Source organism: Cervus canadensis, chromosome X (assembly GCF_019320065.1).
Source record: "Cervus canadensis isolate Bull #8, Minnesota chromosome X, ASM1932006v1, whole genome shotgun sequence".
Taxonomy (NCBI): Eukaryota; Metazoa; Chordata; class Mammalia; order Artiodactyla; family Cervidae; genus Cervus; species Cervus canadensis.
The window spans coordinates 94,590,944-94,615,918 of NC_057419.1; the positions used below are offsets into that span (position 1 = coordinate 94,590,944).

General features: G+C 37.5%; 1 protein-coding gene across 3 annotated transcripts in view; it reads right to left on the bottom strand.

Annotated features, from left to right (window-relative positions):
* Positions 1–247: 247 nt before the first annotated feature.
* CENPI (centromere protein I) overlaps positions 248–24,975 on the bottom strand; it is a 54,866-nt gene continuing 30,138 nt past the window's right edge. For 2 of the 3 annotated variants that reach the window (XM_043459038.1, XM_043459037.1), the window contains exons 15-21: positions 22,887–22,981; positions 19,288–19,423; positions 18,046–18,170; positions 16,531–16,579; positions 16,198–16,416; positions 3,211–3,252; positions 248–2,534 (exon numbers count right to left, since the gene is read on the bottom strand). In XM_043459038.1, the coding sequence (XP_043314973.1) occupies positions 2,433–2,534; positions 3,211–3,252; positions 16,198–16,416; positions 16,531–16,579; positions 18,046–18,170; positions 19,288–19,423; positions 22,887–22,981 (768 nt within the window). In that variant the 3' untranslated portion in view covers positions 248–2,432. Of the gene's footprint in view, positions 2,535–3,210; positions 3,253–11,094; positions 11,153–16,197; positions 16,417–16,530; positions 16,580–18,045; positions 18,171–19,287; positions 19,424–22,886; positions 22,982–24,975 lie in introns of all 3 variants that reach the window. The other variant, XR_006267590.1, reaches the window with a different exon arrangement.

Below are 24,975 nucleotides of genomic sequence, written 5' to 3' on the forward strand. Positions count from 1 at the left end.
CAACCTGTACTACCTGTCTTCTCCAACAGAGAAGTAAATTCCACAAAAACAGGTACTACATAACCAGCACACAGAAGAATTCACAGCACATGGTAAGCTCAGTAAATATGTCTAAAATAAAAAACAAATGAATAAATAGGATTCTAGTCTGAACACCTTCCAATAATATAGTTCAGGGTTCTGCTTTGCTTTACAGGAAAAAAAGAACTGCAATGTGCCCTTAAATACAAAAGTAAATTCAGCTTGATTTCTCTCAAATGATACAAATTTTATTAAAAGGCGGAGAATTTTTCTGTAGCACTGAAGCAAAATTCTGTGGTAAATTTTCAGCAAGATATTATAGCTATTATAAAAATTTTAAAACGCTTCAGAATTATTCCTGAAAATAAGTTACAGTTAATTCATTTGAACCTAAACATTTAAAAATGAGATATATACATACGCATACATGCACATGCACAAAATAGAGCAGTCTCGTGAAATCAAACTGGTAAAACTCCAGGAATGTGGATTATCCCACAGTTCTTTCCCTTTCCTTCTCTCATCAAATTGCTACTACCAGTGAAGGCCCAAGAATCTACCAACTACCTAAAGCCAGCTTTTAGAGTTAGACATATATCCTGTTAACTTGGTGTTGGTATGGTTGTCCAAAATCAGTAAAAGGGCAACATTCACAGAGGTTTCAGAGGCAGCTGAGTATTTTGCATAAATATGTCTGGCTTAAATGCCATTGTATATTATCATCTGCTCTTTTCCATAAAAATGCAAATCATAGTTCACAAAAATGTGAAAAATCCCACCACATAATGGATATATCTCTTTATGCATAATTTGGTGGAAGGCAGAGACTGATGATGAAGTCATTTTTCACTGGTGGGCTAAAGAACCTAGATCCTGAAAATAAAGTCAGCCACACTGAGGCTCTCCTGAGCCATGGGTAGAAAGCCAGTCTGAGCACTCCCTGAAGGTAGCAGTCTGTTGGTGAAATGAGTATGGAAACTCAAGTTGAGCCTCTTGATCTCTTCAGCAACAAGGAAGTTTAGTCCCATATGCTCAGTTTGCTTCTGTCAACATTCATTTAATGTTGATCAGGTGGAGGAAGGAAAAAAAGCCCCTTTGACCCAATGCTGTCAGAGAGCGTACATGAATCATAAAAGTTAATGGATTTTCATTTTTACAAGAAGTGCATAAGCAATGCCCACTCTCCTCCTGAACTAGCAGTTGGGGATTCTAAAAGTGGTTGCCAACTTTGTAAAGCACTTAACTCCTGCAAACAGTTTTGCTACATGAAAAGTCAAAGTCTATATTTACCCTGTTTTCAGTTTTACAAAAGCTGATGGCAGCCACAGCAAAGAATGAGCAGCTAGTAAGCCGGGTGTACCTCTGCTCCTGTGCAAAAGGCCTGAGAAACTCTGAAGCTATACTTGTACACACGTGGTCCAATGATGCCATCTGCACAGCAACCAGATGTCTCAGTTATCTAATCCGGTGCCAGGTTTGGAGACCCAGTAAAATTCAGAGGCTTGCAACCTGCCTGAAGCCAATGGCATATTACAAAGGTGGCTAAAACAGTATCACTCATCCAACATGGTCTTCTAGAATAGGGGTCAGGAAACTTTTCTATAAAGAGTTGTACAGTAAATATTTTTGGCTTTGCAGACCACACAGTACCTGTCCCAAACACTCAGCTTTCACATAATGGCAAAGCCATTTACAAGACATAAATGCCCAGGAGCCTGATTTCATCCAAGGGTCATAATTTGCCAACTCTACTCAAGAACTCTGCCATTTCCCATCATGAAGTGGAGTCTAATACCCCTCCCCTTGAACTTGGGGAAGTGTGTGATTTGCTTGTGACCAAGAGAGTATGAAGGAACTAAGAGTGCATGACCTCCAAAGCTGCATCAGAAAAGGTGATGTTTTTTGTCCCTAAGACATCTGCCTGCCTGGAGCCCCAAGCCACCACAGAAGCATCCAGTTGTCCTGAGGCCGCCATGCTGTAAGGAAGCCCAAGTGAGCCACATGGAAAGACCACATGAAGAAGCCTTGAGACTCTAAGAAGAGGGGGAGATTAACTCAGCCAGCCTCCAGAGTTCTAGCCCCCCATCCACCTGACTACAAGTTTGGGAGAGACCCTGAGGCAGAACCACCCAGTTGAAGCTCTCCCCTAATTCCTGCCTCCTAGAAATAGAAATATTAATAATAAATGATTGCTAATATTTTAAGGCACAACAAAAAAACTCAGAACACAGTCCCAAAACTAGTGAGTGGCAGATATGAGATTCAAACCTAGGTTGGCTTGACCCCAACCCCATGTCTGTTCCATTATATGATTGCTAACAGCAACCTTTTAAAAATATCATGCTAAAACATCCGTGACATGAAACATAAAAAAAAAAAAGAATGCTGATCAGGTGGTTTATGCTCTCTGCTCAGGGGACAGAAGAATGATGAATACTACTTCTTATGAAGTGTTTCAAGCCGTGTAACCCCTCTGAAAATAAATAGTCCAAATACCAGTTCCATTTCTTCCCCTGCAGGCACAAAAAAGGGAAAATTACTTATCAGGTATTTAGTTTGCTTATTCTCTACCTCCTCTTCTTTGCCTAGAAAAAGTTCCCAGCATCCTGGATGTGCATACCAAGAGTAAGCTCGAGTAGTCATGTTCTTTACTAAAACTCAGTCACTAAAGCACATTCAAACTAGAGCATACCCAAAGTTTAAGGGCTAAATATTCCTTTTATTATATTGACAAAAAAATTTAGCTGTTCAGCTGAACACGTACTGTGAAATAAATGGAAATGGGTCATCATTCCTACACTCTAGGAATTTAACATCTAAAGTACACAGCACAGGAACAGACACTATTACATTACTGTCTATATTAAATATGTACACAGCAGAGTTTCTATACTGAGACAACTGTGTTTGGTTTTGTTACAGTCACACTTTGACTACATGCAAGTGTATTATAAAATAAGATAATGCACAGATGCAACAGCAAGAGTCAAACTATGAATAGTTTTATCTATGTAGACAGTATGTGCCAATGAAGTCACATAAAAGTCACCAGAATTAATTCAGAAAGCAAATACTTTACTTTGAATTTGCCTAGGCAGCAGACTTGGGATTTGGGGAAAAGTAAAGGTATAAATTCTTTTGATGAAATGAAGCTTTATCCCTGCACATGATGAAAATAAATTTCCTTACCCGTATAGAGCTCATGTTTACTTTCCTTTCTTCTGGGCATTCCTTTAAAAACAAAAAACAAACAAAAAAGGAAATGGAGAGAAATGGGGATGAAAATATTTGGTTAGCAGAAATTACCAGAAAATTAAGATGGCTCTTCACTGTCTGATTCATTTGCTATGTTCTATTCCTACCAACATTCTTGGAATCCTTTTGAATAAACACCCACTATAACCTTTCATATTTTTCCCTAGAAGCACAAACAGAAAGAAGATAAAATTGCAGTAGATAAAGTGAGCACCATTTTTTTAATCTATGGCCTCATTTTAAAAAATTCTGGACTCAGTCACAGGTGGAGATGGAAGGTGTTATAGAAGGTTATGAGGAATATGATTATCTGAATTGAGATTTGAAGGATGAGGATGAAGTCTGGTGAGGCAGTCTGTGTACACAGTAGATTTCTGAAATTGTAATTCTTTATGTAAACTCAAGAGCTAGGTGAGCTAGCTAGTTATTCCCTGGCTTTAACTATCACCTACAGTACTTCATTGAAAAGCCAGCAATTCAATGGCTTTTTTATGAATCACTGAGAAAAAACTCTGCCGATCAAACTATGTATAACACAATTAGAAGTTTATATTTTACAATGAGTGAGTTTTAGATGTAGGCAGATTTTGAACATACATCATTTTTATCAAGATGGAATGGTAAATGCAAAAAAAATTCAGTGGTGAAAGTTATTCCTAAAACTTCACATTCAAAGTCTTAACTCTTCTGAATTACTTTTCTACTTCAGGGTTGTAGACATCTATGTTTTTCTTCACACACTATCATTCTCTGCCAGAGTGTGGATTATGCAGCATTTCTTAAAGGAACAGAAAGCTACGGTGCTTGGGTCTCAACTGCAAAAAGCAACCTACTTTTGGCCCTTGCCTCAAGGAAATCTCCATAACATGTATGGTTCACCTCTTCCCTACCTTCTTCCTCTGAGTCATTTGATTTCAAGGGCTTAAAACAGTGCTCTAATATCATCTCCAATTCTCCACCACACTGCTGACATCTCATCTGCAAGGTCTGATTCTGGCAATCTGCCAGTACACACTTAAAACAGCAAATGACAACTCTATCATGATTGCTGCCTGGCTGACATCAATCACAAGATGCACCCTGATCTCTGAAAAGTTAAAAAGAAAAAAAAAATGTAGTTTTGGAACTGATGAAGTATAGTCCATGCTGATGAATTTCATACTTATTTCTCACATTCCAACACCTCTCTTGAGCTCTAAAGGTCCCTGTTTCAAGGTGCCTACTTACACTTCTTGGATATTGAACAGGCATCTCAAACTTGAGTAGGTCCTACTTAACTGACTGATTCTTGATTCTTAACCTGCCCTCCCCGCAAAAACAAAATAACCTATCCTGTTCTATCAGTCAGTCAGTTCAGTTGCTCAGTTGTGTCTGACTCTTTGCGACCCCATGAACTGCAGCACGCCAGACCTCCCTGTCCATCACCAACACCCAGAGTCTACCCAAACCCATGTCCATTGAGTCAGTGATGCCATCCAACCATCTCATCCTCTCATTTCCTTCTCCTCCTGCCTTCATTCTTCCCCAGCATCAGGGTCTTTTCAAATGAGTCAGCTCTTCGCATCAGGTGGCCAAAGTATTGGAGTTTCAGCTTCAACATCAGTCCTTCCAACGAACACCCAGGACTGATCTCCATTAGGATGGACTAGCTGGATCTCCTTGCAGTCCAAGGGACTCTCAAGAGTCTTCTCCAACACCACAGTTCAAAAGCATCAATTTTTCACCACTCAGCTTTCTTTATAGTCCAACTCTCACATCCATACATGACTACTGGAAAAACCACAGCCTTGACTAGATGGACCTTTTTTGACAAAGTAATGTCTCTGCTTTTTAATATGCCATCTAGGTTGCTGAAAACTTTCCTTCCAAGGAGTAAGCGTCTTTTAATTTCAAGGCTGCAATCACCATCTGCAGTGATTTTGGAGCCCAAAAATACAGTCAGCCACTGTTTCCCCATCTATTTGCCATGAAGTGATGGGACCGGATGCCATGATCTTAGTTTTCTGAATGTTGAGCTTTAAGCCAACTTGTTCACTCTCCTCTTTCACTTTCATCAAGAGGCTCTTTAGTTCTTCTTTACTTTCTGCCATAAGGGCAGTGTCATCTGCATATCTGAGGTTATTGATATTTCTCCTGGCAATCCTGATTCCAGCTTGTGTTTCCTCCAGCCCAGCGTTTCTCATGATGTACTCTGTATATAAGTTAAATAAGCAGGGTGACAATATACAGGTTTGAAGTACTCCTTTTCCTATTTGGAACCAGTCTGTTGTTCCATGTCCAGTTCTAACTGTTGCTTCCTCTTGTTCCTTAATCTAAGTCACACTGGGCTTCCTTTTTCCCCTCGAATCCCTTAAGTACTGTCCCCATTGCCTACAATGCTCTTCTTCTAGCTATTTTTAGGTTGGCTTATTCTCATCTTTTAGAAGAAATCTCAGATCAATTGCCACCTCTTCAAACAGGCCCTCTTTGAACACTCATCCCTGACAACTCCAGTCACACACTCTCACACAACCCTGTTTATGCCTTTCATGGCATTTCTCAAAGTTTAAAATTATCACATCTACTTATTTCATTACTTGTTTATTGCTTGTTCTCATTAGAATAAACTCCATGTGGACAGAGATGGTAGCTATCTTTTTAAGCACTGTATTCCTAGTGTCAAAAGCATGCTGTTCTGTGCTGTGCTTAGTCATTCAGTCCTGTCTGTCGCTTTGTGACACCATGGACTGTAGCCTGCCAGGCTCCTCTGTCCGTGGTGATTCTCCAGGCAAGAATACTAGAGTGGGGTGCCATGCCCTCCTCCAGGGGATCTTCCCAACCCAGGGATTGAACCCAGGTCTCCCACATTGCAGGCAGATTCTTTACCATCTGAGTCACCAGGGAAGCCCAAGAATACTGGAGTGGGTAGCCTATTCCTTCTCCAGGGGATCTTCCTGACCCATCAAACCGGGGTCTCCTGCATTGTAGGCAGATTAAGCCCGTCAAAAGCATAGCGGACACCTAATATTTGTTGAATGAATAAACAAAGATATATCTAATTATTAATTCAAAAGTAACTAACTGATGAAAAAAAAAAACCAAGAGCTTCAGAATTTCCTGAAACATAGGCTTGACAAATGCCCAGACTCATGGAGTAACTTGAGTTCTTCTGATACTGAGAACTGATTGGCCAAATTAAGTTTACTAAATTATCTCTAAAAATATGGCCAATTCGAAATATTTACAATGTGATAATTCAGCAAAGTAAAACTGTCAGAATTAAATCACACTAACATAGTATCACGGAGAAGGCAATGGCACCCTACTCCAGTACTCTTGCCTGGAAAATCCCATGGACGGAGGAGCCTGGTAGGCTGAGCCTGGCAGGCTGTGGTCCGTGGGGTCGCTAAGAGTCGGACACGGCTAAGCGACTTCACTTTCACGTTTCACTTTCACACACTGGAGAAGGAAATGGCAATCCACTCCAGTATTCTTGCCTGGAGAATCCCAGGGACGGGGGAGCTTGGTGGGCAGCTGTCTATGGGGTCGCACAGACTCAGACACGACTGAAGCGACTTAGCAGCAGCAGCAACAACATAGTATCAGAGGTTATTTTTACCACCTCAAAGGTACAATCATTAGATAATGAGAAGTAAGTTGGTGACAAGGCTCAAAAGGTATTCTTTTAAGAGAAAGATTGACATTAAATCCCAGTATTTTCAGAATCATACAGAAACGTTAATTACAAAATGTTAATTACACATTTTGCCAAATGTGCACAATGCTGTTAGAATTAAACTTTCAAGGATCACCCTTCCTGCTGTATAGCACAGGGAGCTCAACTCAGTGCTCTGTGATGACCTAGGGTAACAGGATGGGGGTTGGGGGATGGCCGTGGGGGAGCTAAAGAGGGAGGGGATATATGTATACACATAGCTGATTTCACTTTGTTGTACAGAAGAAACTAACAACACTGTAAAGCAATTATATTCTAATATTAAAAAAAAAGAATCAACCTTCCTAAAATATTTTTTAAAACACTTCTGATTTAAAGGAATATATTAATTCCTGAAACTCCAAAATAAGTTTGCTTACCTATGTCTAAGTTGATAGCGTTTATCATTTTAGAGACTGAATCTTATAATTAAGATGTATACACACACACAGTCTGGGAAGAAAAAAGAACTAACTTAAAGAAAATTAATTCTATTCTGTGATTCATCACGTAGTATTCCAAGTAAGAACTAGATGCAACTGGACTCCCATTCATTGTTAGCAGTAATGTAAGTTGGTATAACTTCTACTGAAAGCAATTTGACAATACCTAACAAAATTACAAAGATATACCCTTTGAAATCAATTCCATGTGGAGCAATTTTATCCAACAGACACACTTGCACATGTATGAAATAATGTATATAGTTCAAACATATTCATTAGAGTATAATTTAATAACGATTGGCAATAACTAAAAAACTCAATTGATAAGTTATATGCTTAACTTGTACTACATCCATACAATGAAATACTACAGAGACAACAAAAAGAATGAGGCAGTCCTTTATGTACAAATATGAAACAAAAGGGATTCCCTTTGTGGCTCTGTGGTCAAGAATCTGCCTACCAAAGCAGGAGATGCAGGTTTAATCCCTGGGTCGGAAAGATCCCCTGGAGAAGGGAATGGCAACCCACTCCAGTATTCTTGCCTGGAGAATCCCATGGACAGAGAAGCCTGGAAGGCTACAGTCTATGGGGTTGCAGAACTGGATACAACTGAGCAACTGAGCACACACACACACAGGCAAAACAAAAGCCAAGATACTAAGTAAAAAAAAAATCAAGAGACAGAAAAGTATGTATAATGTATAGTGTTGAAAAAGATCATTTACACAGAAATAAACAATACACATCTGGAAAGATATTCAAGAAACGGAAGGTGGCTGTTCTATGGTAAGTGTCCACATGGAGTTCCACTTTCAGGATGGGATCACGAGGAATTCTGTGGAACTACTCACCAGCAAAACAGGCAAAGTTGGCAAAGACTGTTTTTATAAACCCAGGATTTAAAGTCTCTGGAAATTATCCTAATGACATACAAAAAATATAAAAATATTTATTCAACAAGATCTACTAAAATTCCATAAGAACAGCAATGTAAGCCATTGGTCCTTCCTAGTGAGCATGGCAGATGAATCAGGGCTGTAAATATTTGCATTAAAAATGAAGATCTCAAAAAAAAAAAAAAGAAGATCTCAAATTGATAATCTAATTTATTGCCAAGAAACCAGGAACAGGAGAGCAAACTAAATCCAGAGCAAGAAAGAAAGAAATAATAAAGATCAGAGCAGAAATAATAGAAATAACAAGTATATAGAGAGAGAGAATATCACACTTTCTGATTCAAAACTTAATACAAAGTTTCAAATTAAAATAATGTGTTACTGGCATGAAGACAGACATATAGACCAGTGTAAATGAACAGAGAGCTCAGAAATAAACCATCATGGATATAGCCAAATGATCTTTGACAAAGGTGTCATAGCCATTCACTGGGGGAAAGAACAGTCTCTTTAACAAATGGTATTGGGAAAACTGCATCTCAACACGCAAAAGAATGAAGTTGGATCCTTTACATCATATACAAAAATTAACTGAAAGAAGGGAAGAAAATGGACTAAACATCTAAACATAAGACTAAAAACTATATGGATTCCTATATCCATAGAATTTTCTATGGATTAGAAAAATCCATAGCAGGAAAGATTTATGACACTGGATTTTATGATTTCTTAGGTATGACACCAAAAGCATAAGCCAAAACAGACTACATCTATATCCATATATACATATCCAAATGGCATTATATCATGCTTAAAACTTCTATGCATCAAAGGATGCTATCAAGCAAAATGAAAAGGCAACCTACAAAATGGGGGGAAATATTTGCAAATCACATATCTGTAAATAATTAATATCCAGACTTCTTATATAAAGAATTCCTACAACTCAAAAACAAAAAAAATCAAATAACCCAATTAAAATAACAGCAAAGGACTTGTAGATATTTCTCCAAAGAAGATAAACAAATGACCAATGAACATATAAAGAGATGCTCTGCATTATGGAAATGTGAACCAAAACCACAATAAGATGTCACTTCACACACATTAAGATGGGATATTATGATTGCTATTTTTAAAATGGATAACTGACAAGGACCTACTATAGCACATGGAACTCTGCTCAATATTATGTGGCAGCCTGGATGGGAGGGGAGTTTGGGGGAGAATGGATACATGTATATGTATAGCTTAATCTCTTCACTGTTCACCTGAAACTATCACAATATTGTTACCCCAATAGAAAATAAGTTTAAATTTTTAAAAAGATGGTTATTATGAAAAAAACTAGGAAATAATAAGTACTGGTGAGGATATGGAGAAATTGGAATTATTCTGCACTGATGATATGAATGTAAAATTCATATGAAAATAGAATGCGGTTTCCTCAACAAAGTAAAAAAACAATTATCATATGATTCAATAATTCCACTTCTGTATATATATTCAAAGGAATTGAAAATAAGAACTTGAAGAGAGAACTTTACATGCATGTTCATAGCAGCATTATTTACAACAGCCAAAACTGGAAGCAAGATAAATGTTCATCAAAGAATGAACAGACAAACAAAATGTGGTGTGTACACACAATGGAATATTATTCAGCCTTTAAAAAGGATATTTCAAAACACTGCTATAACATGGGTGAACCTTGAGGACATTATACTAAGTGAAGCAAGCAAACATATGATTCCACTTATATGAGCTACCTGGAACAGTCAAACTCACAGAGACTGAAAGTACAATGAACGTTACAAAGGCTGATGTGAGGAAGGCGAAGGGAATAGGGAGTTATTGTTTAATAAGTACATAGTTACAGTTTTACAAGATGAAGAGTTTTAATGCCAGTGAACTATATACTTAAAAATGGTTAAGTTTTATATCATGTATTTAACCACAATTTTTAAAGCTTTTAGTTTTTTTAAGTAGAGAAAAATCAATGACACCAAAAGTTTGTTCTTTGAGAAGATCAACAATACTGACAAACTTCTGGCTAGACTAAATAAGGAAATAAAAGAAAAGATTCAAATTACTAAAATCAGGAATGAAAGGGGGAAAACATTACCAACTTTATTGAAATAAGTATTATCAAAACAACAAGATCCTATTGTATAGCACAGAAAACTATATTCAATATCTTGTAATAAGCCAAAATGAAAAAGAAAAGAAAGTATTAATTAAAAAAATAAAAGTTATTATCAATAAATTAGATAAATGATAAAATGGACAAATTCTAGAAAAGTAAATGTTGAAAGTGACTCAAAAAAATAGAATGTCTGTATAGACCTATGATAAGAAAAGAGGTTGACTAGTAGGGGACACATACATGCACCCGTGGCTGATTCATGTCCATGTATGGCAAAAACCACCACAATGTTGTAAAGTAATCATTCTCCAATTAAAACATAAATTAATTTAAAAAAACCTTCCGAATAAAAATGCCCATGACCAGATGGCTTCATGGGTAGAATTTGCCAAATATTTAAAGAAGAATTAATGTCAATCCTTCACAAACTTTTCCAAAGTTAGAAGAGAGAAAATATCCTAACTTATTCTTTGAGGCCTGAATTAACCTGAAACCAAAACCAGACAAAGACATCATGAGGAAAAACCAATATCCCTATTCTCCACAATTTACTGGGAGACCAAACTTGAAGGAAATTATGCTAGGTGAAATAAGTCAAACACAGAAGGACAAATACTATAAGATACCACTTACGAATCTCAAATAATCAAACTCATAGAAGCAGAGAGAGTAGACTGGTCATTGCCAGGGGCTGAAGGGAGAAGGAAAAGAGGAGGCATTAAAAAAAAGTACACGTGATAAACTAAAAAATTAACAAATTAAGAATTCATCAAAATTTAAAACTTCTGTCCTTCAAAAGATACCAAAAAATGAAAAGACAACCCACAGAATAGGAGAGAACTTTTGCAGATTATATATATATACACACACATATGATTTGCAAATCATATGATAATCAACTGGAATTTAGACTATAGAAATCAGTCTTACAAGCCATTTATACAAATAACCTAATTTAAGAACGGGCAAGGGTATAAATAGACATTTCTCCAAAGGAAATATACAAATGGGCAATAAGCACATGAAAAGATGCACATCAATAGCTAGCAAAAAGCACATCAATAGCTATCAGAGAAATGCAAATTAAAACCCCAATGAAATACTACTTCACAGCTTCTAGGATGGCTAGAATAAAAAAAAAAAACCCAGACAATAACAAATCTTGAGGAAAGTGTGAATAAAATGGAATCCTTACACATTGCATACCCATAGATGAACCATGAAAACATTACGCTAAGTGAAAGAAGCTAGTCACAAAAACCCATATATTATCGTGAGTTCATCTTTATAAATTTCCAGAATAAGCAAATCTATATAGATATAAAGTGGATGACTGTTTGCCTAGGTCTGGGGAATGCGGAAACTGGAGTGTGATAGCTAAGGGGCAAGGGGTTTCTTTTGGGAATAATAAAAATATTCTAAAACAGATTGTGGTAACGGATGCACAGCTCAGTGAATATATACTAAAAGCCACTGAAGTGTATACTTTAAATTGGTGAATTGTACTGTATTTGAATTATATCTTAATAAAGTTGTGAAAAATAAGAAGAAACAGAAAAAAAATTTAAGTGCCCATATCTTTTAGAGATATAGAATGAAACATTTATGTAAAATTGTGTAACATTTGGTATTTGCTTCAAACTAACTGGGTCAGGGGAAAGTATGAAACTGGATGGGAATAAAGACGGAGCTGGGTCTACAGGGGCTCATTATACTATACATTCTCTCTCCTTTTATATTTTTAAAATTTACAAAACATGGGACTTCCCTGGCCCTCTAGTGGTTAAGACTCCACACTTCCCCTGCATAGGGCACAGTTCCCTGATCAGCTAACTAAGCTGATATGCCACACAGTACAGCCAAAACATAAAATAAATAAATACAATTTACAAAATAAAAAAGTTATGTTTAAAAAAAGTAATACAGGGGTAACATTAATAAAGGGAATGCCAAAGTCGATGGTAAGGTTAAGCCAAAATCTAGAAGATGAGAGCCCAGAGGGGTAAACCTAATACTCAGTCACTCCTGGCCTAAGGGAATCTGCCAATCCAAAGGAGTCAACTACAAAACTGAGCTGCATCTCCACTAAGGGGTCATGAAATCAACTCAATGGACTTCAACCAGCATTTTTAAAAAATTAGAACAGAATGAAATGGAATAAATCAGAGCATGTTATACACAGTGGGGGGAAAAAAAAAAAAAACCTGAGCTGCATTTCGACAACCTCCAAGGGCTAAGGTGACTAAAGTCAAAGCAAACGGTTTGCCAAAAGTGGCAACTCTCATAAACTAACATTCACTTTAAACTAGAAACTCAAAGGGCTACCCCTTCAAGCTAAGAGTTCACCAGAAATAAATTAGCCTTCTCACAGGCTTGCAGTCTGTCCACCAATCGTGTAAAGGATCTCAAGCACAGAATTTGCACTAGGTTAGTGCCAAAGAGCATCCCTATGCTTGTATGCTTAGTCGCTCAGTCATGTCCGACTCTTTCTGACCCCATGGACTGTAGCCCACCAGGCTCCTCTGTCCATGAGATTCTCCAGGCAAGAATACTGGAGTGGGCTGCCATTCCCTTCTCCAAGAGTATCACTAGGTACATGCAAGAAGCAAATGAAAGTTCTCTCTGCAGGAAGATATCATTCTAGTTTTCTGACTCTTTCTACAAATAATAGTTCAGGTGTCCATCACAAAGTTGAAAGTAAATAGGACACACAAAGAAATTAAGCAACATGAGGAAGAAACAGTAAAAGAAGGAGGCAACAGAGACAGACACACAAAACTCCTGATACTGGAATTATAGGACACAGATTACAAAACAATGTTGGACTTCCCTGGTGGTACAGTAGATAGGAATCCACCTACCAATGCAGGTTCAATCCCTGTTCTGGGAAGATCCAACATGCCCTGAGAAACAAAGCCTGAATGCCACAACTTCTGAGCCTGTGTGCTGCAACTACTAACGCCTGCATGCCTAGAGCCTGTGCTCTGCAACAAAAGAAGTCACCATAATGAGAAGCCCATGTACCACAGCTAGAGGGGAGCCCCAGCTCGCCTTAACTAGAGAATGCCTGTACACAGTAATGAAGACCCAGAGCAACCAAAAACAAACAAATAAATAAATTATTAAAAGAATAAAAAAAACACTGCTTACTAACTAAGTTTAAAGAAACAAAACACTGAATGAACAAATCAAGAAGCAACAAAATGGCTACCTAAAAAAAAAAAGGCTCCCTAAAGACAAAGATAAGATGGAGGAAAAAAGGATGAAATTCCTATAGTTAAGACTTTGGAATCATTTAAATGTTTTATATATTCTAAGAATCAAATTAAATAACAAATCAGATAAACAATAAGCTCCTACTGTATAGCACAGGAACTATACTCAATCTCCTGGGATAAACCATAATGAAAAATATAAAGAATGTATGTATGTGGATAACTGAGTCAGTTTGCTGTACAGTAGAAATTAGCATGACATTATAAATCAATTATACTTGATTTATATATAGTATATATACTATATGTATACTTGATTTATATATACTATATATAGTATATATACTTTATATATACTATAAAAAAGATTTCTAATGATCAAATAAAAAGAAAAGAGCAATCTCTAAAACATGAAAACAAACTGAAACAAATGTACCTAATTGCATATAAAACACAGTATATGCAATGTACATTTTTCATAGGATTTAGTCCAGGAGCAAGAACTAAAAATATTTCAAATTTCATCCAGTCTCATTATTAATAGTAATATATCATTAATTTGAAACAAGCTTTTATGTATTGTATGATAAATCAGGCAAGTTATTATGAAAGGAAAAGAGAAAAAGGAAAGAATATCAGAAAATCACAAAACTATACTGCCTCTGTGTACTTGAAAACTGTAATTTTGATTCAATTATTGAAATCAATCAGTATGTTTTTGAAGGTCTACATATTACTTTTTTCACCATCTGGTCCTTGACTACATTTTAAAACATCATCTCCTACCATGCTATAGCTTACTCTAGTGACTCTCGAGGGCTTCCCTGATATCTCAGCTGGTAAAGAATCCATCTGCAATGCAGGAGATTCTGGTTCAATTCCTGGGTCGGGAAGATCCCCTGAAAAAGGGATAAGCTACCCACTTCAGTATTCTTGGGCTTCCCTGGTGGCTCAGACAGTAAAGAATCTGCCTGCAATGCAGGAGACCTGGGTTCGATCCCTGGGTTGGGAAGACTCCCTGGAGAAGAGCATGGCACCCCACTCCAGTATTTTTGTCTGGACAATCCCCATGGACAGAGGAGACTGGCAGGCAGCAGTCCACAGGGTCTCAAAGAGTCTCGACTAAGCACAGCAGTGACTCTCAGCTCGTGTTGTATATCAGAATATTTATATCAAAAAAGTAGATTCTGGATATCAGTTAGTAAATCAAAATGTCAGGGTGCAAGCAATCAGGCATGTATACTTTGGAAAAGTACCCTGGGTACTTCTGCTGCTGAGTCAGGTTAGAATACCTGCTCAAGTCCTACAATTTTGCTTAAATTCCTCAAATAGAGCATGCTGTGACAAAGGGCAAACCACATCGAGTCCAACACCTGTTTCTGCAAATAAACTTTTATTGGAACGCAATTACGCCCATTTGTTTACTCACTGTCTATAGCCACTTTCATGTTGTAACAGCAAGGTTGAGTAATCTTGACAGAGACCATGTGGCCTGCAACGCCTGAAATATTTACAGTTCTGTCCTCCACAGCAACAGTTTACTGTCCCCTGTTCTATTTTGCACTTTTTCTCAAATATCACTCCTGTCTTGACAAGCTCATGCTCATCCTTCAAAACTCCAATCAGCATCACTTCTGTAAAACCTGAGTTGGGTCAAACATCTGTGTATTTTTTCATTGTTCTCTGTACTTTCCCTATATTATTCATCATTCTTTATTGTAAGATGTCTGTTTAATGACTGCCTCCCCAACTGGATTCTAAGCTCTATTAGGGCAGTACTTAGATGTGTCTTGTTCAACACAGTGCCTGGTTCTTGCATGAATATATTAAACAATTATTCAATGACGATCTCTCTCATTCTAAACATTTTTTTTTTCATTTTGTTAGATTTCTTAATGCTCCAGTCTGTTCAGGGAATTCTGAATCCAGAGTCTATCAGTGTATTTGTAATTCCATCCTGCTGTGTCATCCACACACAGATGATATGCACACCATTTGAGGTAAGTCACTCACAATGTTGAAAATGACAGGGCTGGTGATAAAGTCCTAAAAAGACCCCTTTGCCTACATACTGATATCAACCTATTAGATCAGCAGTCTTTGGCTAAGACTTCAACTCTAACGATAATATTGTCTAGCTTACACTTTCCATCTTGTCTAGAAGGATTTTACCAAAGCTTCAACTTTTCTGTACCCTTTTCTTACCTGGCACCACCTCTACCCAAATAGAATTGAACTAATATTCCCTCCCCCTATTTCTCACAATTGTACTTCTCATTTCACCTAACTATATTGCAGTAATGTTCACAAATCTGTCTCTGCCACAAACCAAAGCTCTTTGTGGGTAGAAACTAACTTTGAATCCCCAGAGCCTAGCACAATACCTAAAAGTTAGCTGATACTCAAAAAGTATGACTGAACACATGTCTTGCAATTCAGACACACTAAATTTATGAAATTTCCTATTTGTGCCATCATGGTATTCCCACAGAAAATCTAAAAATTGTTTAAATATTCTTACCTGTAGCAGAAATGAAACAGTATAACTCAAAAAAGCAGGATGATGGACTAAATTTAAACTTTTTTTATACTCTGCTACTGAAGCATTTCCTAAGATTTCAGGGTCAATAGATAATCCTTTCTGGAAGGGTCTGGATGTCCACAGACAACCAACCATGGCTGTCAAATACTGATTAAATTCTTGATAGGTCTTGCTGCTGAAGCTGAACTCTGATTTTGTCTATTGGGAAAGGAAAAAAATTGTCATTATCACCTATTCTCCCTTCGTTTCTTATTCCCAACAGATCTTATATCTCTACAATGGTGACTTAACACAGAGATTCATCATCCATACCTTGTGTACAAGCTCATTTTTCTTTGCAGCAGTCAAATTTTTATGATACCTAAAAGACAGAACAACAGAATAAAACTTTTACCATTAAATGCCTTTCCTATGTAAATATAAACAAAAGTTTACATTTTAAATGTAAATATATGTACATACACAAATACCCAGCTGTCTAGTTAAATATTTTTTTCCTTTTGTGGTACATTTTCCTCAAAGAACAAAAATTAACAGAGGCTCAAATATTGAATTGTACACTTAGGATATGCACTTGACTCTGTAAATTGTATTTCAGTAAAAAAAAGAAAGGCAATGTTTTTAATGTTTCAGTATTAAAAATTAATAAGAGTCTCAAAAGCAGCTTCTGATACATAACATTTTCTTAATGTGGGAAAAAAGGTGCAGTAGACAGGCTAAAGGGAAAACTTAGAAGTATAATTTTTTCTTGACTGAAAATTAGCTTTTGAACATTTCAGTTCAGTTCAGTTCAGTCGCTCAGTTGTGTCCGACACTTTGTGACCCCATGAACTGCAGCACGCCAGGCCTCCCTGTCCATCACCAACTCCCGGAGTCCACCCAAACCCATGTCTGTCAAGTCGGTGATGCCATCCAACCATCTCATCCTCTGTCGTCCCCTTCTCCTCCTGCCCTCAATCTTTCCCAGCATCAGGGCCTTTTCAAATGAGTCAGCTCTTCGCATCAGGTGGCCAAAGTATTGAAGTTTCAGCTTCAACATCAGTCCTATTTAAACCTTAGCATAGTCCTACAAGTTATGCCAAAAGGGTCTACACTTATGGCCTAAAAAGAGCAATTTCAGTCCATAAGTGGAAAAATTAGAAGGTATCAGAAATTTAATACTTACAGTTTCATATAATTGGTAATAGCTCCCCTTTATCTCCCAGAAAATGTTCTTTTAACCAAAGAAGCAATGTAGACTTAAACCAGTTGTTAGTTGTCAGTAAATGACTAATTTTTCTTTGCAACACAGCAACAAGAATTAACAATGCTGAGTGCAACAGTACCACTGCACAAAAAGATCCTTAACTATGAATTCTTTTATTACACGTCCCTCATGCTGACATTTTAAGAACACAGTTAAAATAGTTCCACATTGAAAGGTCATTCCCAAAAGAAAGCCAGGTTTCCTATTTCCAAAGGCCCTGGCGGAAAACAGATAACAATCTGATTGTTCTGAATATTTTACTGCATTATATATAATAAGCTTGCATGTGTGTATGCAGTCGTGTCCGACTCTTTGAGACCCCATGGGCTGTAGCCTGCCAGGCTTCTCTGTCCATGGGATTCTCCAGGCAAGTATACTGGAGTGGGTTGCCACTTCCTTCTCCAGGGGATCTTCCTCACCCAGAGACTGAATCTGCATCTCCTGCATTGCAGGTGGGTTCCTTACCACTGCGCCACCCAGGAAGCCCATATAATCTTACTGTAGTATATTTATATACTTTATTTTATAGCTGGAAAACGAGGATGGGATTATGACATAAAAATGGGGAAAAGGTTTCATACCTGTCCATAATGTAACAGAGTTGATTCAGGATACTGGAATCCAGGCTGAGGAGTGCAGGATAGAAGACCCCAGGAGGAAACACCACCACTAATGGAAGGTTATAATTTATATATATGTCACACACCTTTTGGGAAGAATGATAATATCAGTATATAAATTATTCCTCAGAACCCCTCAACCAACTTCACCCAAAGAAGCATCAACATTAGGAAGCAACAACATTAGGGTTGGTCCTGCCTGATTCATAAACAGAATAGGTAGCCACAACTTGCTTAAAAATGTACCTCACCAAACAGTAACCTTATGATAGAGGATTATTTCTGGAAGGTTTTTATTAAAATCTCTTTTTTTTTCTGGGGAGAAATCTTAGAGTTAGGGAGAAAGGGGAAAAGAACATTTCTTTCTTAGGTCCTATGCATGCTAAGTCACTTCAGTCATGTCCAACTCTTTGCGACCCTATGGACTGTGTAGCCCACCAGTTTCCTCTGTCCATGATATTCTCCAGGCAAGAAAACTGGAGTGGGTTGCTATGCCCTCCTCCAGGGGATCTTCCCAACCCAGGGATTGAATCCGCCACCTAGTATGTCTCCTGCATTGGCAGGCAGGTTCTTTACCACTAGTGCCACCTGGGAAGCCCTAGGTGGGCTTAAGTCCCATAAATACTGATTTATCACATTATTTAGCTGTCAACCTGGAAAACAAACAAGCAATCTTCCAAGCAAACATAATACAACTAGGTATCAGTGAAGGGAAGAAGCCAGGAAAACTGAGATTAGTGGGTACTTCCTAGATAATAGTTCCGTCTAGGTTGAATATTACAAAACAACAGAAGAGGACCAGAATCATAGGTACTGGCAGAAATAAGGCAGCTGAAAGCTGGGGGTAGAGAGCTAAGGAAACAGCATAGTTTTGTTCTTTTACCAGGGGTTAGAGATCTATAATGGATGAGCAAAAAGACAGACTTCTGTCTAGGGTTAGCATTATTCAGGGGAATGTCTATTAAAGTGGTACCTGGAATTCAGAAAAAAGCATTTGCTTTTTCTCCTTGTCAATTATTCAGGCCAGAATATAATCATTAACTTCAAAATTAACTATGTTTAACTTTAGTTTATTAACTAAAATTAACTATGATAATAAGATCATAGCCCAACGTAATAGTTGTGCATAAAATTTAAACAACAGAGTAGTAAAGCGGACAGCTATCACAAAAATCTAAGTAGGGGAAATGGGATGTATACTACCTTCTCATAGAAATCCAAAATAAAGTGCAGCAAGAAAGTATGGTTGCTTTCCAAGCGCACTGCAGTAGTGGACAGCCATCCTACGTAGTGAATCAGTTCGGACACAGAGTTCATGGATCCACCTAAAGTTGTCTCTCTGCAATAAGAAACCATGACATGCAGATCCATATTAGCAAAAGTCCTCACAATTTCCCAGCTAAAGCTGGATTAAATATACAGCAAAAAGTTGTTGGGAATTTCAGAAAATGATCGGCACTCCAAAGTATAACTCACTTTAAAACCACAGTGATCACAACATACAGCCATCTGCTGCTGCTGCTGCTAAGTCGCTTCAGTCGTGTCCGACTCCGTGCAACCCCATAGACGGCAGCCCACCAGGCTCCGCCACCCGTGGGATTCTCCAGGCAAGAACACTGGAGTGGGTTGCCACTTCCTTCCCCAATGCATGAAAATGAAAAGTGAAAGTGAAGTCGCTCAGTCGTGTCCGACTCTTCGCAACCCCATGGACTGCAGCCTACCAGGCTCCTCCGTCCATGGGATTTTCCAGGCAAGAGTACTGGAGTGGGGTGCCATTGCCTTCTCCATACAGCTATCTAGGGAACCATTAAGACCAATTCATAGAATATCCTGAGCAACCACTCTAATATTAGTAAATAACAGAGAAAGAAAGGATTAAACTCCAGACTTTAGATAGTATTACCAATGTCCAGGGACCACAGCAGTCAGCAAATTAGTTTCTAAGTACACAAATCCAAAACCAGTTTTGCCTGAATTTCTGAACTAAAAATGCTGTTAAAAATATATTCACTTTAACTGGAATTCAATTTTTAAATTGAATGAGTAAAATTTCTGGCATCTTTCATTCTTCTAGTAAAACCCAGATCCAGATATTTTATACTCTAGCCAAATCAATGAACTGTATCTCTTTAAATGACACATGGGTATAACTGGTTCAATCCATCCATCCATTCACTCTTGTCCTACAATCCACTGTTGACTGGATTAGGAAAAGACTGGGAAATGTGATTTCATAGCTTTACCCTCAGACCTAGGTAGCCAACAATGGTTATGCACAAGGAAAAAGGAATCATACATAGTCTGAGAGCTTGAAATGATGACAACTCTACCATTACCCACCACCATGACATAATTCAGTGGCAGAGCAAGCAGGAAAAGATTAAGAGACCATTCAAATAGGTGGGGATACATACAGTCAGACTGTCACTTGCAAAACTGTACTTTATGATTTCTGGCAGCACTTGACAAATATGTCTGAAATAATCCTTTAAAAATGTTTCTCTACAGGACACTACAGGGGGTATTTTAGATGACACAACTCATCATTCAGGATTGCCTTCTACTCCCTACTGACTACAGCACGTTTAGCACTTCTAGCTTCTACCTACTAAAAGATGTTAGCACCCTCTTTCCAGTCACTGTGCCAACCAAAAATGCCCCCTGGAGAACCACTGCTGAGAACAGTTTCCCACCCTTCTCTCCTTGTGATCTACAACTACAGTTTACTCCCTCTATGGTACATGGTCACATGATGGAGACATAGGATTACACTCCTGTTTCCAAAATGGAAGGAATTATAGAGAACTTAAGAGCTATATTTTATAATGCCAAGTAGTATTAAGACAAGCATAGTTCTCTACAATTATGTACATTTATTTGTTTTAAGAATTTTAGAAAGCAGAGCCCCTTTTTAAATGCCCTCTCAAAATTTATGACACTAATTAAAAAGGATCCTAGGATTTTTAGAAATAAAGTACAGAAATTGTAAACCACCTGTATTAAGGTGCCTAAGACTTACACTGCAAATTGGCTAAACATCATAAATGTAAACATACTATTCTTAATAGAATTGAGGTATTTGAAAAGATTAAGCATTCAAATGCAATTTCTTATGATAGGGGTTCCCAAACTTTAGCTTGTACCAAAATTCTGGAGGCATTTGTTAAAACACATATTTCTGGGCTCTACCTCCAGTAGTCATGTATGGATGTGAGAGATGGACCATAACAAAGGCTGAGCACTGAAGAATTGATGCTTTCGAACTGTGGTATTGGAGAAAACTCTTGACAGTCCCTTGGACAGTAAGGAAATCAAACCAGTCAATCCTAAAGGAAATCAACCCTGAATATTCATTGGATGAATTGATGCTGAAACTGAAGCTCCAATACTTTGGCCACCTGATGCGACGAGCTGACTCACTATAAAAGACCTTGATGCTGGGAAAGACTAAAGGCAGGAGGAGAAGGAGGTGGCAGAGGATGAGATGGTTGGATGGCATCACTGACTCAATGGACATGAATTTGAGCAAGCTCTGGGAGATGGTGAAGGACAGGGAAGCCTGGAATGCTGCAGTCCATGGGGTCACAAAAAGTTGGACACAACTGGGCGACTAAATAGCAACAAGTTCCCAGGTTATGCTAATGTTGCAGGTCCAAAAACCACATTTTGAGAAGCACTGCTTTACAAGATACTTTCACTACTCACTAATGCTCCATTTTCTTCTAAAAGTGATCAGACATACATGATATATGGAAGCACTGTAATAATAAATATGAAGAAATAAGAATTTTCCAGGTAACTTCCAAGAATCTTGTTTTCTCCATTCTCATAACAAAGTTGGAGATAACTATAGGGAAAAGAACATAGAGAAAAATAGATCTAGACTAATCTTACCAAACTAACCACCAAGTATTTGCTATTGAAGCTAAGGGATCCTTATGTTATAAAGTAAGAATGTGACTGATAATATAGGGAATTTGAACACTGATTAGATATTTGAACATATTATAAACTATTAATTTTTATATGTTATACTGATATCATTTTTCAACTGCTGAAATGATGTCTGGGTTTTGCTTAAAAAATATCTAGTACAAAGGAGGAGAGACATGAAGGGTGCTAAAGATGAGAAAAAGTTAACCATGGGTTGGTAACTGTTGAAGCTGGATGATGCGTACATAAGGGTAATAATTGTACTATTTTCTCTACTTTTGAATTTGTTTGGAATTTTCTATAATATAAAGTTTAAAAAATTAATGTTAAAAAAGAATATAGGAGAACCCAAGACTCTAGGTAGAAAGAATCAAAGTAACCTGGTTTAGGCAGTTCCTTGAAATTCAGTTAAGTCTTTGACTTTCACTTTGAGGTTTTATATTTAACAATAATGAACATAATGGAAATTTAGGGCTCTTTTTAAATTACAAAGTGAAATTAAATTATTAATGTATACAAGCAAAATATATCAGGGAAACAAAAAAAAATCTGTACAGCAAAATTACAGATTTTCGTAGCCATCATCAAAATTGACTTCACGTATAAGCAAGAATACAAACTGAATGAAAGCCAAAGTTGCAAGTTCTAACGTTAGAGGCTTAGGGGTTGCTTTCTGATTTATATAATAAAACTTGAAGAATTAATCTTTCTCACAGGATTGTGGGGAAGGGTGAAAAGTAGAAAAAAAAAACCTTAGAAAAGTACGATTCAGTATTTACATAGAGCAATTAGGTTTCATGTCACACCATTAAACTCCATATGCAGTTTTGCACAGATCAACTCTTGTGGAGGGTTACAAGATAACTCACAGAGGACTGTTCCTCACAGATTTCACGTGGATGTCCATAGAAAGCCACAGCAGCCAATTTTGCAGTAGTTCTTTCAGACACTGAAGAACACTACACTGCAGAGGCAAAACAAAAAATCATTCAGTTATACCATAGTGTTGAGAACTAACAGACTAAACCAGAGGCTTAGAGATAGAAGGGACTATGGAGACAACCACATCCAATTCAGAACCCTGTAGCTGCTGCTCCAATCTGACTGGTCTCCCAAGAGACAGATTAATGCAAGTACAAGTTTATTTTGCCATTTTCTCTACAAGCTGGCCCCCAGCTTATCAGCAAGGAATAGACTCTTGTTTTTCTAAATTATATTCATTCATAATATATTACATCATCAAATATGGCATCACCCACCTCTTATTATCTCCCCTCAGAGATCCTCTTAAGTTGCTTCAGATATGTGTTTCCTACTCTTTTCACCTTGGGTCTACAACTGCAATTTATTGTTGGTCATAAAATTTATCTTCTGTGACTGTGGAAAACAATTCTATAGTTTTTCCTTTCTTAGGCTTTGCCTTGATATCCCAGGAACTTATTCACATATAAACAATATAGTCTTGAAACAAGTGTGACTAGAACACTTATAAGGATAAATTGTCATATCTACAAATTTGAAAGCAATCCACACCATCCCAAAACCTAATACAGGAAATCTTTCTCAAACATCCTTAATAATTAATGGTCTAGATACTATTTGAATATCTGCAGTGATACAGTGCTCACTGCTACTTCATTGAAGAGTTCAATTAATTTTTTTTAGAAACTGACACACCTCACATTCAGATTATAAATATGTTTGAGCTGAAATCAAACTTGGAATCACCTAAAATAATCTTCTATTTTGATGCTAATTTAACATTTGCAAAGATATTCAATATTACTATGTCATATTCAGAAAATCTCCACTCACCTACTCTATCCCATCCAGCCTTCATATTAATGGAAGGCATGAGGTTTTTATCTTTATGAGAAGGGGGCATGGGTTTAAAAAAAAAGATTGAGAAGCACAGCTCTACACCACTCCTAAGTTATGGTCTCCAACTTCATCTGGGCCCTTAATGAAGCCCAGTGATCCTTTTACCATACTTCTCTTCAATCAGCTGTCTCTCTCTCCCATTTTTTTTAATGGCTGTCCTCTTCACATAACACCCTCTTGAAGCTCCCTACTCAATTCTGTCCTCTACAATGCACTTCTTATTTTGAGAAATTTAACATTTTTAGGAAAGTATTTCAATTTCTTGTTCTTTGTTCAAACTGTACAAATATATCTCCATGTCCACCTATCTCTACATCCTTGTCCCCAATCTTAGAAAAGAGTAGTACCTCCCAACCCCTTACCACCATTCAGGCAAATCACTCTACCTAGTCTTAAACCAATACTATCATGCTTTTTCTGAAACCCTGCACTGTCAATTATCCCCCATCTTTCCCCCATTTTCAACCTCTCTTTCTTCTTATCTGGCTCCTTCTATCCTATCTATAAACATGTCCAGGTTTTTCTCACTCTGGGGACAAAAAAAGTTACAATCTTCCCTTGATTCAAAGTCCCACTGTAGCTCTCTTTCTCTATCCCTCCCTTAGCCAAACTTTTGGAAACAGTCAATACTCATTGTCTTGTCTTCATTTCTCATTGACTCCTCAAGCTCCACAATTTGGTTTTTACCCCACACTCCACTGAACCTGTTCACAAAAGTAGCCAAGACCTCTGTATTATCAATTCCAAAAGAAACTTTTTTGGTCTGTATCTTTCTGGACCCTCTTGGGATACGTGACAACATTATCCCTTCACTCCTTCTTGATAGCCTGTGTCTCTCTGTTTGGAACTACTATTCTCCTGGTTCTTTTCATACTTCTTGAAAATGTTCCTTTATAGACTCTCCTTTTCAGTGAGAATTAAGTAGTAAGTATTCCCTTGATTTCTGTCTTTGGCCCACTGTCTGTTTCCCTTCCTCTCTCCACCTCCTACTCTCAAATATGAATATATACATGTGTGTATAAATGTATCCTTGTTAGGCTGGAACATATGAAACTGCCAACTGTCAAACAGCTTTGA